The 14,879-nt window shown below is 63.3% G+C and overlaps 1 protein-coding gene across 1 annotated transcript in view; it reads left to right on the top strand.

The window, feature by feature from the left end:
• The window catches only part of Cdh4 (cadherin 4), a 359,542-nt gene that overhangs the window by 302,503 nt on the left and 42,160 nt on the right, over window positions 1-14,879 (top strand). The window contains exon 4 of the mRNA XM_090352594.1: window positions 9,462-9,617. Within this exon, the coding sequence (XP_090208720.1) occupies window positions 9,462-9,617 (156 nt within the window). The remainder of the gene's footprint in view (window positions 1-9,461; window positions 9,618-14,879) is intronic.

Here is a 14,879-nt window from a genome sequence, read left to right on the forward strand (position 1 = left end):
TTTCGGCTGTGGCTCAGGAGGTAAAGCACCTGCCTGTGAGCAAAAGACCCTGAGTTCAAGTCCCAGTTCCAGAAAAGAGAGGGAGGGCAAGGGAGAAGGGTAAAGGGCAGAGTGCCCCCCATATGGGCCTCTAATGTGCCCTCATCAGACCTAATGCCAGGCTGCTGAACCCGAGAAGCAGCACACACCATGCCTCTTCAATGCCAAGACCGCCAGTGGTGCCAGGCAACTGCCAGCCCCTCTAGGGCCACCTTCCTTCTTCTCTTGCTCTCCGCTCCAGGCCCCGTCCAGGCTCCAGGCCACCTAGCCTTGTGCCAGGGACCAGGTTTGACACCCACCTTTCCTCCCTCCCTCTCCCCCTCTCCTTCCCCTTTTCTCCTTCCATTCCTGGATCCACTGTCTGTCCTTCTATGGTCCAGGCAGGACCACCAGTCCCCAGCCCACCCTTCCTCCTCCTGCCCCTTTAAGCCTCTGGGGCTGGGGCAGCCACAGATTCCCCACAGCAGTCACCGTGACCTGGTGTCTCTACCACTCACCCCACTCCCAGGCAGTGTCTCCTTGCTGTATTTGTTCCGCCAGCATTTATCGAGCACCTACTGAATGTGCCGTGCTGGGCCTGGAAAATTCCAGACTGGAGAAACAGACCACCTTGCCCCATCACCAGGGCTGGAAGCCAGGCAGAGCACTATCCGTGATCAGAAGGGATGGCCCAGGGAGGGGGAAAGAAGGAGGAGGATGGGAGGAGGGGAGGAAGAGTGGGGGAGGAAAGAGGAAGAAGGAGAGGGGAGGAAGGAGAAGGGGGAGGAAAGAGGAGGAGGGAGGAAAAGGAGAAAGAAGGAGGAAGGAGGAGGGGAGGGAAGGAGAGGGAGGAAGGAGAAAGAAGGAGAGGGAAGGAAGGAGGAGAAAGGAGGAGGAGGTGAGGAGGAAGCCGGAAGTGGGGAGGGAGGAGGGGGGAGGAAGAAGGAGGAGTGGGGGAGGAAGGAGGAGGAGTGGGGAGGAAGGAAGGCGTGGTTGGGACAATGCAGAAGGGCAGAACCCTGAGAAAACTGATTTTCTGCCAGGCAGGCAGTCAGGACATTGGCGCGCTGAGGGCTGAGCCACAGGAAGCTAAATGCGTTCAGGTGAAATCGGAGTCTTACCTCTGGCCTCCAGCAAAAGTCAGGTTCTAAAAGAAAACTGCCTCTCTGGGCCAGCTGCAGTCATGGCCCGGTGGAAAGTCACCTGCCTGAGTCCCGGCGAGGCGGCGGGCGGGGGAGGCGCCAGCCATCATGGCGCAGGGCTTCTCGCTGGATGCAGAAATGGGAATGCTACAGGGCATGAGAAAGTCCCAACAGGTAACGGAAATGAGTTTGCAATCTGTTTTCCCGGGAAGATCTCTGGGTTTAATATGATCTGAGGCGAAGCACTGAAACACTTCACTAAAGAATTACATCCTGCTGGAAGAGCTGGGTCCCAGGGACGTTCAAAGTATCTTTTGAAATGCTAGGACAGGAATCAAGGGAGTCTTATTAAGAGCCAAGCCATAACCACAGAACAACCGGCCCTCCGAGGCCAGTGCGGAGGGAAGGAGGGCCTGGGTGGACGTGCACTCGAGGGGGGGGCACGTGTTCATACGTGCATGCCTGTGTGGGGCGGGGCGTGCCTTCTGTGTCCAGGAACCATGACACACAGGACAGGAGGAAAAAAGAGCCTCGGTTTGGGCCTGGCCTCTCACAGGGGCTCCTCCCGGGTCCCTGACCCCGGTCAACCCAACAGCCCTTGTCAAGGTTGATAACTCAGGTGTCACTGTGTGAGACAGCTCGGCTCTCTGGCAGGGGCCACTGCATCAGAGCTGTGTCTTCCTGCTGGGCCCTCACTGACCACAGGGCCTGGCATCCAGCAGGCCTGGGCAAGGGCCGTGGACAGGGTGGGGGCTGTGGACAGGGTGAGGGCTGTGGACAGGGAGAGGACTGTGGACAGGGTGGGGGCTGTGGACAGGGTGGGGGCTGTGGACAGGGTGGGGGCTGTGGACAGGGAGGGGGCTGTGGACAGGGTGAGGGCTGTGGACAGGGTGAGGGCTGTGGACAGGGTGGGGGCTGTGGACAGGGTGGGGGCTGTGGACAGGGTGGGGGCTGTGGACACGGTGAGGGCTGTGGACAGGGTGAGGGCTGTGGACAGGGTGGGGGCTGTGGACAGGGTGAGGGCTGTGGACAGGGAGAGGACTGTGGACAAGGTGGGGGCTGTGGACAGGGAGAGGACTGTGGACAGGGAGAGGGCTGTGGACAGGGAGAGGACTGTGCACAGGGAGAGGGCTGTGGACAGGGAGAGGACTGTGGACAGGGGGAGGGCTGTGGACAGGGGGAGGGCTGTGGACAGGGTGAGGGCTGTGGACAGGGTGAGGGCTGTGGACAGGGTGGGGGCTGTGGACAGGGTGGGGGCTGTGGACAAGGAGGGGGCTGTGGACAGGGTGGGGGCTGTGGACGGGGCGGGGCTGTGGACAAGGGGAGGGCTGTGGACAGGGGGAGGGCTGTGGACAGGGTGAGGGCTGTGGACAGGGGGAGGGCTGTGGACAGGGTGGGGGCTGTGGACAGGGGGAGGGCTGTGGACAGGGTGAGGGCTGTGGACAGGGTGAGGGCTGTGGACAGGGGGAGGGCTGTGGACAGGGTGAGGGCTGTGGACAGGGGGAGGGCTGTGGACAGGGTGAGGGCTGTGGACAGGGGGAGGGCTGTGGACAGGGTGAGGGCTGTGGACAGGGGGAGGGCTGTGGACAGGGTGGGGGCTGTGGACAGGGTGGGGGCTGTGGACAGGGTGAGGGCTGTGGACAGGGGGAGGGCTGTGGACAGGGTGAGGGCTGTGGACAGGGGGAGGGCTGTGGACAGGGTGGGGGCTGTGGACAGGGTGAGGGCTGTGGACAAGGTGAGGGCTGTGGACAGGGAGAGGACTGTGGACAGGGTGAGGGCTGTGGACAGGGGGAGGGCTGTGGACAGGGGGAGGGCTGTGGACAGGGTGAGGGCTGTGGACACGGTGAGGGCTGTGGACAGGGAGAGGGCTGTGGACAGGGTGAGGGCTGTGGACAGGGGGAGGGCTGTGGACAGGGTGAGGGCTGTGGACACGGTGAGGGCTGTGGACACGGTGAGGGCTGTGGACAGGGTGAGGGCTGTGGACAGGGAGAGGGCTGTGGACAGGGAGAGGACTGTGGACAGGGTGAGGGCTGTGGACACGGTGAGGGCTGTGGACACGGTGAGGGCTGTGGACAGGGTGAGGGCTGTGGACAGGGTGAGGGCTGTGGACAGGGAGAGGACTGTGGACAGGGTGAGGGCTGTGGACAGGGTGAGGGCTGTGGACAGGGTGAGGGCTGTGGACAGGGAGAGGGAGGTGGACAGGGTGAGGGCTGTGGACAGGGTGAGGGCTGTGGACAGGGTGAGGGCTGTGGACAGGGTGGGGGCTGTGGACAGGGTGAGGGCTGTGGACAGGGTGGGGGCTGTGGACAGGGAGAGGGAGGTGGACAGGGTGAGGGCTGTGGACAGGGAGAGGGAGGTGGACAGGGTGAGGGCTGTGGACAGGGAGAGGGAGGTGGACAGGGTGAGGGCTGTGGACACGGTGAGGGCTGTGGACACGGTGAGGGCTGTGGACAGGGTGAGGGCTGTGGACAGGGTGAGGGCTGTGGACAGGGAGAGGGCTGTGGACAGGGAGAGGACTGTGGACAGGGTGAGGGCTGTGGACACGGTGAGGGCTGTGGACACGGTGAGGGCTGTGGACAGGGTGAGGGCTGTGGACAGGGTGAGGGCTGTGGACAGGGAGAGGACTGTGGACAGGGTGAGGGCTGTGGACAGGGTGAGGGCTGTGGACAGGGTGAGGGCTGTGGACAGGGAGAGGGAGGTGGACAGGGTGAGGGCTGTGGACAGGGTGAGGGCTGTGGACAGGGTGAGGGCTGTGGACAGGGTGGGGGCTGTGGACAGGGTGAGGGCTGTGGACAGGGAGAGGACTGTGGACAAGGTGGGGGCTATGGACAGGGGGAGGGCTGTGGACAGGGTGGGGGCTGTGGACAGGGAGAGGGCAGTAGACAGGGTGGGGGCTGTGGACAGGGGGAGGGCTGTGGACACGGTGAGGGCTGTGGACAGGGTGAGGGCTGTGGACAGGGCGAGGGCTGTGGACAGGGTGAGGGCTGTGGACACGGTGAGGGCTGTGGACAGGGTGAGGGCTGTGGACAGGGTGAGGGCTGTGGACACGGTGAGGGCTGTGGACAGGGTGAGGGCTGTGGACAGGGTGAGGGCTGTGGACAGGGTGAGGGCTGTGGACAGGGAGAGGACTGTGGACAGGGTGAGGGCTGTGGACAGGGTGAGGGCTGTGGACAGGGAGAGGGAGGTGGACAGGGTGAGGGCTGTGGACAGGGTGAGGGCTGTGGACAGGGTGAGGGCTGTGGACAGGGTGAGGGCTGTGGACAGGGTGGGGGCTGTGGACAGGGGGAGGGCTGTGGACAGGGGGAGGGCTGTGGACAGGGTGGGGGCTGTGGACAGGGTGAGGGCTGTGGACAGGGAGAGGACTGTGGACAGGGAGAGGACTGTGGACAAGGTGGGGGCTGTGGACAGGGTGGGGGCTGTGGACAGGTTGGGGGCTGTGGACAGGGAGGGGGCTGTGGACAGGGTGGGGGCTGTGGACAGGGTGAGGGCTGTGGACAGGGTGAGGGCTGTGGACAGGGTGGGGGCTGTGGACAGGGAGGGGGCTGTGGACAGGGTGGGGGCTGTGGAGGGGGGGGGCTGTGGACAGGGTGAGGGCTGTGGACAGGGTGAGGGCTGTGGACACGGTGAGGGCTGTGGACAGGGTGGGGCTGTGGACAGGGTGGGGGCTGTGGACAGAGTGAGGGCTGTGGACACGGTGAGGGCTGTGGACAGGGAGAGGACTGTGGACAGGGTGAGGGCTGTGGACAGGGGGAGGGCTGTGGACAGGGTGAGGGCTGTGGACACGGTGAGGGCTGTGGACACGGTGAGGGCTGTGGACAGGGAGAGGGAGGTGGACAGGGTGAGGGCTGTGGACAGGGGGAGGGCTGTGGACAGGGGGAGGGCTGTGGACAGGGGTAGGGCTGTGGACAGGGTGAGGGCTGTGGACAGGGGGAGGGCTGTGGACAGGGTGAGGGCTGTGGACACGGTGAGGGCTGTGGACAGGGAGAGGGAGGTGGACAGGGTGAGGGCTGTGGACAGGGGGAGGGCTGTGGACAGGGGGAGGGCTGTGGACAGGGTGAGGGCTGTGGACAGGGTGGGGGCTGTGGACAGGTGAGGGCTGTGGACAGGGTGAGGGCTGTGGACAGGGTGAGGGCTGTGGACAGGCGGAGGGCTGTGGACCAGGCAGAGGCTGTGGGCAGGGTGGGGCTGAGGACAGGGTGAGGGCTGTGGACCAGGCAGAGGCTGTGGACAGGGTGGGGGCTGTGGACAGGGTGAGGGCTGTGGACAGGGAGAGGACTGTGGGCAGGGTGGGGGCTGAGGACAGGGTGAGGCCTGTGGACCAGGCAGAGGCTGTGGGCAGGGTGGGGGCTGTGGACAGGGTGAGGGCTGTGGACAGGGTGAGGGCTGTGGACAGGGGGAGGGCTGTGGACAGGGTGAGGGCTGTGGACAGGGTGAGGGCTGTGGACAGGGTGAGGGCTGTGGACAGGGTGAGGGCTGTGGACAGGGTGAGGGCTGTGGACAGGGTGGGGGCTGTGGACAGGTGAGGGCTGTGGACAGGGGGAGGGCTGTGGACAGGGTGGGGGCAGTGGACAGGGTGAGGGCTGTGGACAGGGTGGGGGCTGTGGACAGGGTGGGGGCTGTGGACAGGGAGAGGGCTGTGGACAGGGTGGGGGCTGTGGACAGGGTGAGGGCTGTGGACAGGGTGAGGGCTTGGACCAGGCAGAGGCTGTGGGCAGGGTGGGGCTGAGGACAGGGTGAGGGCTGTGGACCAGGCAGAGGCTGTGGACAGGGTGGGGGCTGTGGACAGGGTGAGGGCTGTGGACAGGGAGAGGACTGTGGGCAGGGTGGGGGCTGAGGACAGGGTGAGGCCTGTGGACCAGGCAGAGGCTGTGGGCAGGGTGGGGGCTGTGGACAGGGTGAGGGCTGTGGACAGGGGGAGGGCTGTGGACAGGGTGAGGGCTGTGGACAGGGTGAGGGCTGTGGACAGGGGGAGGGCTGTGGACAGGGGGAGGGCTGTGGACAGGGTGAGGGCTGTGGACAGGGTGGGGGCTGTGGACAGGGTGAGGGCTGTGGACAGGGGGAGGGCTGTGGACAGGGTGGGGGCTGTGGACAGGGGGAGGGCTGTGGACAGGGTGGGGGCTGTGGACAGGGTGGGGGCTGTGGACAGGGAGAGGACTGTGGACAGGGTGGGGGCTGTGGACAGGGTGAGGGCTGTGGACAGGGTGAGGGCTGTGGACAGGGTGAGGGTTGTGGACCAGGCAGAGGCTGTGGGCAGGGTGGGGCTGAGGACAGGGTGAGGGCTGTGGACCAGGCAGAGGCTGTGGACAGGGTGGGGGCTGTGGACAGGGTGAGGGCTGTGGACAGGGAGAGGACTGTGGGCAGGGTGGGGGCTGAGGACAGGGTGAGGGCTGTGGACCAGGCAGAGGCTGTGGGCAGGGTGGGGGCTGAGGACAGTGTGAGGGCTGTGGACAGGGCGAGGGCTGTGGACAGGGTGGGGGCTGTGGACAGGGAGAGGGCTGTGGACAGGGTGGGGGTTGTGGACACGGTGAGGGCTGTGGACAGGGTGAGGGCTGTGGATAGGGTGGGGGCTGTGGAGAGGGAGAGGGCAGTAGACAGGGTGAGGGCTGTGGACAGGGTGGGGGCTGTGGACAGGGTGAGGGCTGTGGACAGGGTAAGGACCGTGACAGAGTGAGGGATGTGGACACAGTGAGGGCTGTGGACAGGGAGAGGGCTGTGGACAGGGTGACGGCTGTGGACCAGGCAGAGGCTGTGGGCAGGACGTGGGCTGTGGACAGGGTGAGGGCTGTGGACAGGGTGGGGTCTGTGGACCAGGCAGGAGCTGTGGACAGGGTGAGGGCTGTGGACCAGGCAGGGGCTGTGGACAGGGCAGGGTCTGAGGACCAGGCAGGGGCTGTGGGCAGGGCGGGGGCTGTGGACTGACTGTCTCCCTGAGGTCAGGTACCCTTCCCCTCAGGGCCTGGTCCTTTCCCAAGGTGAGGTTTCCTCTTCTGGAATCCACGCCTCCCCGCACCGGTGGGAAGAACCCCAGGGGCCTGGACACACACGGGGTGACTTTCTCCACCTGCACGCTGCCTGGGAAGGAGGCACAGGCTCCTCCTGGCGAGGTCGGTCTGGGGACCCCCTCCTCTCACCTTCCTGAGGACGCCCTGTGAGCCGGGCCCCGGGGAACATAATCGCTGGCACCGCAAGTTATTTTAATGCAGACATCACAGTAACCTTTTACCATCTGTTCTGCCCTTTACTAACAAACCAAAGGACCATCATTCTCGGCGGAGCCCTAGAGGGAGACGGATGGAAATGCCGTCCACGTCCTTCCTCATACCCTGCTTGTGCTTCCCTGAGGCTTTCCCACCTTCCATGCACAAATTGGGGGGAAGGGGTTCTCTGGTCTTGGGGACCTGCTCACACGGGAGGGGAGTGCAAGCCATGGTGCCAAGGCTCCAGATTGCATGGCGCATTCAGCTAACCACTGGGTTTCAGAAGATACTGCCACAGGGCCCTGGGAAACAGAGCAAACATGCCGAGGGTCACCAAAGTGAGACGTTTCCCTGCCAAGAAAAATTAGACAGACAGACAGACGTACGTGCACATATACGCACATGTGTACACACACATATATATGTATGTATATACACTTCTTTTCAGCAGTTCTATAATTCAATTTCCCTGTGAGAGATAGGCAGCTTGGCCCAGAGGATTTAGGGACCCAGCCCAGCACAGCAGTGACCTGGCCTGGCCTGCAGTTGCTGGAGCCCCACGTGGCTCCACTCGTGGGCACTGCCTGCCTCCACACACATGTTCTCACAGCCCCGCTCACCTTGACCAGCACCCTGTGAGGCCTGCTGCTGCCTCCACGCCTGCTTGTCCCGCCCCAATCCAGAGCAGGCCTCCTGCCCACCGCGCCGGCCTCAGCCCCGTCCCGCACCTGGAACGACTCGGGCTAGGTGACGAGGAGGAGGGATTCCTCTCCTTGGATCTGAACCTGGCCCCCAGTTATTGAGTCCTGGAGAGACTCCTGTGGATGAGAACAGTGTCCTGCCTCTGGCAGGGTGGCCCCGAGAAGGGGACATCCCAGCTTGGGCAGGCGCCTTCCCTGCCAAGCCAGGCCTGCCAGTCACCATAGCTACCTGGCAAAAGGGAAGCTGGCTAGAAGAGCAAAGCCAGGCATCTGGGCCACCTGGCCCGGTGCTGGCCCTGCTGGTCCTTCCCTGCAGCCCTGTCCTGTGTGACCAGAGGGCAGGGTGGGGAGAGCCTCCCTGGCCACAGGGAGGGAGCGGGCGCCTGGGGACGTCCAGAGCCACCAGCCCTCACTAGTCCAGCATACACATCTTCAAATTGCTCCGAAAGCGACTGTGATTCCCATTTTACCCGATTGGTCATGTCAGAATATTATTTAATGACTAAAACGTCTTTCTTAGATAATTTTATCATTTAATTTTGTTCCAGCACAAGGTCTCACTCACCACTTTGTAGAATACATGTGAAGATTTTATTATTGACTGTTGTCCTGGCCCCTTGGCCTCCGGTGGACTGTGAAGCTGCAGTTTCTAAAGGTCCAGCTAAGCTCGCAGATCTGGGGCCCCCCCTCGCCCACCCACCTCCCTCTCTCGTTACCAGACATCTTACTGCAGGAACAAAAGGCATATGCCATAGTTTTAATGGTACACTTGTCATTCGTTTCCTAAAGACTCCTGTATATCCAACAGTCTGGTGAGAGGAAATGACCCAGGGACATATAAAATACAGAATTTTCCATCTCTTCCCCCAGTTGAGTCTGAGCTAGGTTATTTATTTGGATTCTGAATCCAGACGGACATTATTAAGCTGCTTTTCCATACCCTAATGAAGAACAGTGGAATGTGTGTTCAACTTGGTCATCATGCTAGCATCATCTTCATGCTGAACCCCACCTCTAAGCCCTGGTCAGGGGTCATCCGTTCCCGCCTCGCGGGAGACGACCCCAGTACCTGGAGAAGGTCGTGTTTCCTTGTGAGATGGCAGAACACCAGGCCTGTCGGCAGGCACGTGGCCTCGTTGAGTCAACCATTCCCTTCCTCTCTGGCTGTGTTGTAGATTCCTGCCAGGCATCCCTGTGCGTGACAGGCCTCTGGACGCGCGTGGGTGACCTAGCAAGGCCCTGGCCACTGACCGCCCCGCGGGTCCCGCTGAGCTGGGGTGGCCGGTGCACGGCCCGCACGGCCACGCGCGTGCACCGCGTCCAGGCAGGGCTCTGTGTGACGCCCCCACCCCACCCCGCAGGACCACGTCATCCCGCTCTCCCCACCTCTCTCCTCCCTGCAGATCCGATCCGACAAAGACAACGACATCCCCATCCGCTACAGCGTGACGGGCGTGGGCGCCGACCAGCCCCCCATGGAGGTCTTCAGCATCGACTCCATGTCCGGACGCATGTACGTCACCAGGCCCATGGACCGGGAGGAGAGGGCCTCCTACCACGTGAGTGTCCCCCAGGGAGGGCCCTGGAGAGGCGTCCTTCAAGTGTGTCCTGAACCCCAGGGAGGGCCCAGCCTCAGTCAGGCTGCCACTGTGCAGCGGCATGTGCCTCCCCGGGGGTGGGGGGCTTTGTGTCCAGCCCCTTCTCTGGGGTGCCATTAAGTGTGGGTCACACTGGTGGCCTGGAGGCCTGCTCATTCCCCTGGCTATCTCCCTGACCACAGAGAATCATCTCTGAGATCAGAGCTGTTGTGAACAGGAAGGAGACATGGAGAGAGAAGGTGGGGGCGCAGGGCCTTGGCTTCTGGGGGCTGCCCCGTGATACCCCCCCCGGCTCTGGACACAGGAGAGGATGTGGGGTGCCTCCCTGTGATGTGGTCCAGCCAGTCCCTTAAGTGGACCCCTGAGCTCTGCTTCTGTGACACGGAGCATCTGCACCGGCCAGACACACACAGCCCCACCCCCGGCCAGGCCAAGCGCCCGCCTCTGGGGCCTCATCCTCTCCTGAAAGGTGGTGAGGCAGCGGGCTAGCGTAGCACACTCAGGGCGCTGTGTGTGTGTGGGGGGGGGTGACTGTCTGCATGCACACGTGTGTGTGTGTGTGTGTGTGTGTGCACATGTCATAGTGCTGAATGCCCGGCTCCTCAATGGTAATTCGGGAATGAAGATGGCACCTTCGGTTCTGCCCTTTGCGGTCACATTCACTGTCTGCCAGCCCTTGCTTCCACTCAAGACACTGTCCACAGGCTGGCTGCACTGTGCAAACCGAGTGCCAGCCTTTCCCGCACACCCCGTGCCGCAGGCCAGGCCATGGCGGCTCCCCCAGGGACCATCGCCTGATGGTCCCTAAGAAGCAGGACAAGGCTGAGGAGCCCCAAGGCGCTTGACTCCAGAAGTTGGCCATGGTCCCTTCTGAGCCAGGCCTGGACTGCCAGCTCAGAGGCCTGCCCTCCCTCTCCCCCCCCCCCGCCCTCCATCTCTCCTCCCCTGCCCTCCATCTCTCCCCCCCTCCCTCCATCTCTCCTCCCCTGCCCTCCATCTCTCCCCCCCTCCCTCCATCTCTCCTCCCCTGCCCTCCATCTCTCCCCCCTCCCTCCATCTCTCCTCCCCTGCCCTCCATCTCTCCCCCCTCCCTCCATCTCTCCCCCCGCCCTCCATCTCTCCCCCCGCGCTCCATCTCTCCTCCCCTGCCCTCCATCTCTCCCCCCCGCCCTCCATCTCTCCTCCCCTGCCCTCCATCTCTCCCCCCCCGCCCTCCATCTCTCCTCCCCTGCCCTCCATCTCTCCCCCCCTCCCTCCATCTCTCCTCCCCTGCCCTCCATCTCTCCCCCCCTCCCTCCATCTCTCCTCCCCTGCCCTCCATCTCTCCCCCCCCGCCCTCCATCTCTCCTCCCCTGCCCTCCATCTCTCCCCCCCCGCCCTCCATCTCTCCTCCCCTGCCCTCCATCTCTCCCCCCCTCCATCTCTCCTCCCCTGCCCTCCATCTCTCCCCCCCGCCCTCCAACTCTCTCCCCTGCCCACCTCATCCTGGCTGTGCACCACCCACAGCACATGCTTTCTAGAGAACATTCTTCCAGGGCGCCCAAGCCCAAGAGTGTGTGAGGGGAGGAAATCACTGGCCACGGAGCAGGGAGAGAGGGGGATAGACAGACACAGGCTCACCCCAGAACGGGCAGCTGCTCCAGGTCTCTGCAAAGCCCCATAGCCCTCCCCAAAGCTCTGCTTCCCCATCTCGCTCTCCTCCGGATTAATGGACGGCCTTGCGAGCCTGGGCCAGCATTCTGCCTCCACTCAGGCCTCCAGAGGAGGCCACTTGATTAAATTCACCATTTCTGAGATGAGACAGATTAGTTTCTAATTGTCACAATCTTGGAAAAGAGTCTCTGCCTCCTGTTTCCTCATCTGGAGGCCTTGACTCCAGGGTTGGGTCATTCTCTGCTGTCTTGCTGAATGTATTTCTGTCCTCGCTGTGACTCTGGCATCTGCGGAATTCCTTCCTGTGCTCTGGGAGGCCACAGCTCCTGCCAGGTGCCGAGGAGCCGCTGCAACCAGTGTCCACCACTGACAGGGCTGGAGTCAGAAACCCAAGATGGCCGCAAGCCACCAGACTTCTTGTCCACAGCTGCCCTGTTGAGTCATGCAGGAACCTGCTGGGACAAGGCGCCAGGTCTAGGAATCTGTTGGGACAAGGCGCCAGCTCTGGGACCAGGCGCCAGCTCTGGGACAAAACACCAGCTCTGGGAATTTTCTGGGACAAGGCGCCAGCTCTAGGGACCTGCAGGGACAAGGCCCCAGCTCTAGGGACCTGCTGGGACAAGGTGCCAGCTCTAGGGACCTGCTGGGACAGGGCTCCAGCTCTAGGGACCTGCTGGGACAGGGCGCCAGCTCTAGGGACCTGCTGGGACAGGACTCCAGCTCTAGGGACCTGCTGGGACAGGACTCCAGCTCTAGGGACCTGCTGGGACAGGGCGCCAGCTCTAGGGACCAGCTGGGACAGGGCTCCAGCTCTAGGGACCTGCTGGGACAGGGCGCCAGCTCTAGGGACCTGCTGGGACAGGGCTCCAGCTCTAGGGACCTGCTGGGACAGGGCGCCAGCTCTAGGGACCTGCTGGGACAGGACGCCAGCTCTAGGGACCTGCTGGGACAGGACGCCAGCTCTAGGGACCTGCTGGGACAGGGCTCCAGCTCTAGGGACCTGCTGGGACAGGACGCCAGCTCTAGGGACCTGCTGGGACAGGGCTCCAGCTCTAGGGACCTGCTGGGACAGGACGCCAGCTCTAGGGACCTGCTGGGACAGGGCGCCAGCTCTAGGGACCTGCTGGGACAGGGCTCCAGCTCTAGGGACCTGCTGGGACAGGGCGCCAGCTCTAGGGACCTGCTGGGACAGGGCTCCAGCTCTAGGGACCTGCTGGGACAGGGCTCCAGCTCTAGGGACCTGCTGGGACAGGGCGCCAGCTCTAGGGACCTGCTGGGACAGGGCGCCAGCTCTAGGGACCTGCTGGGACAGGGCGCCAGCTCTAGGGACCTGCTGGGACAGGGCGCCAGCTCTAGGGACCTGCTGGGACAGGGCGCCAGCTCTAGGGACCTGCTGGGACAGGGGGCCAGCTCTAGGGACTTGCTGGAACAAGGCCCCAGCTCTGGCACACCAGCTCCTGGTGGAGGCAGCTCTCCTATGCAGGTCAGACTAGGAATTCCAGGTGGTGGGATGAGTGACGTTGGTCCGTGCGTGGCTCTTCCCGTGTGACTGGGCCTCTGTGCCCGCCCCCACGTAGAGCCCTGCCAAGATGGAGAGCACCTCCGCTGCCTGTGGCTGGTGGGAAGAGCGGCCAGGCCTGCACACACCTCTGGAGGATCCCGATCCTGACCCGTGGAAGTCTTGAAGTAAGACCGGTCCACAACAAGAACAAAGTCCCAGGACAGCAGAGCGGCTGGACCCCCCGGGGCAAGGAGCTGGCATGGCCGGCTGTGGCCTCTCTGCTCCGCTGCCTGCTGGGATCCTCGGCCTTTCACCTCTGCCTCCACCGTCCCCAGACCCGGGAAGGTCCCGGACGGACTCCTGCTGGGGAGACCTGACCACAGTGTCCTGGGACGGCCTTGGTCCACAGTCAGCTGCCACTGCATGTCCAAACCACCACCAGGACAATCTGCCAGGCACTGTGCTGGCCCATCGCGCTTCGGGCTCCGTCACCTTCACATGGCAGCTGTTCCCAGCACGGGCCGACCCCGGCTGCCACACGGGCCTGCAACAGCCTCTGGCATCGCAACCGGCGCTCCTTCCTCCAAGAGAGCTCTGTGATTGAGAGACTTAAGATGAGAGATGCAGACAGAACCAGAGAGAGAGAGGGGTGGGGGGCGCCCTTTGACATTGCAGAATTTGTCTCCCTCAGTCCAAATGTGGGGCCAGCACTTAGCCTCCTGCTGTGAACTCCTGTGTGTATTTCTGGATCTTTCCATCAAAGCGCAGTAGTGACTGAGGGACCCCATCCACCCACAGCCCCTGTGGAGGGGCAGCGTGGCTCCTGGCGCCCTGCTGTCCACGAGGGCTCAGGAGCAGACCCCCACTCCGCCTGCCCATGGTGCGAGGCCACTCGTGTGACCCAGCTGGCCGGGACCTCCAGGGTCCCACAGGGGAGCCTGGAGCTCAGCCACACAGCTCTGCCTGCAGCCAGAGCTCCCAGCACACAGGCCAGGGGCTGGGTTGACCACTCAGGGATCCCCCGTTCCCCACCCCTGCTCACCCTCAGGTCTCCATCCACCCTCACAGAAGAATCCAGCCCCCGGTAGACTCGGCAATTGGCCTCCATCTTTCTGTGCATCCTTTTCTTTTTTCCTCCACACGGGGCCTGGTGCCTGAGACTGTCCAGCTCCTTCCATCTCTGGCCAGTTGTTCAGCCATGGCCGCACTCACCTACAAAAGGGTACCCGCCCTCCCCCTCCCGACCTAGCAACCGTGGGGTGTGAACAGCCCTCCTGCCCAGCCAGCGGGAGGAAGCTCTGCTCTCCCACAGCTGTGGTGACAGGCCAGGCAACGCTGGCCATCAAGCAACACAGCCCAACCCTGGACTCGGGGCCCTCCTCGCCACCTCCGGAACCGGTGCCACCTTTGTCTAGGGGCATTTTTCTAGGGGCCATTTTGTCTCCTCCACAGTGCCCTTGAACCGCTCTGCCCCGGGCGCCTGGCTGGTGAAGGCTGCAGCCGAGTCCCAGCCTGGCAGTGTGGTAATGATTTGTGGACCTCAGTCATCTTAAGAAAACCAGGCTGTAAACACCCCACGACCACTGTGCAAGATGTGGACTAGATAGAGGATTGTTTGAAGGATTCCATGAAGAAGAGACACCACTGCGTCCTGGGCCTCAGTTTCCCCCTCTGCAAAGATGAGATGGGACCAAAGCCAGACTCTCGGAGGCCTGTGAAACTGAGGAGCGGAAAGGTGTGAAGAGCGGCCAGGGTGTGCTGGCCCAGCGCTGACCGCAGGCACTGCTGCTGGGAAAATCTCCAAGCGATTCCACGGCCCTGTTCAAGGCCTGCAAGGACAGAGGCACGTCCACCCACGAGACGGGAAGAGAGAGGCCATTCCAGAGGGGATCGTCAAGGCTCGTGTCGGCAGGCCCTCTGCGCCCGAGCCCAGCCCCAGCCCACAGGTGACCGTCCCCGGCCTGCAGATTTCCAACAGAAGCCGTCAAATGGGTTAAAAACTCTGGGAGGCTGGTGGAAATGGAGACCCACAGGCCCCCACGCTCTTCTTGACCTGCCGGAGTGCACTC

This window comes from Megascapheus bottae, chromosome 18, assembly GCF_031878675.1.
Source record: "Megascapheus bottae isolate mThoBot1 chromosome 18, mThoBot2.hap1, whole genome shotgun sequence".
In the NCBI taxonomy this organism is placed as follows: Eukaryota; Metazoa; Chordata; class Mammalia; order Rodentia; family Geomyidae; genus Megascapheus; species Megascapheus bottae.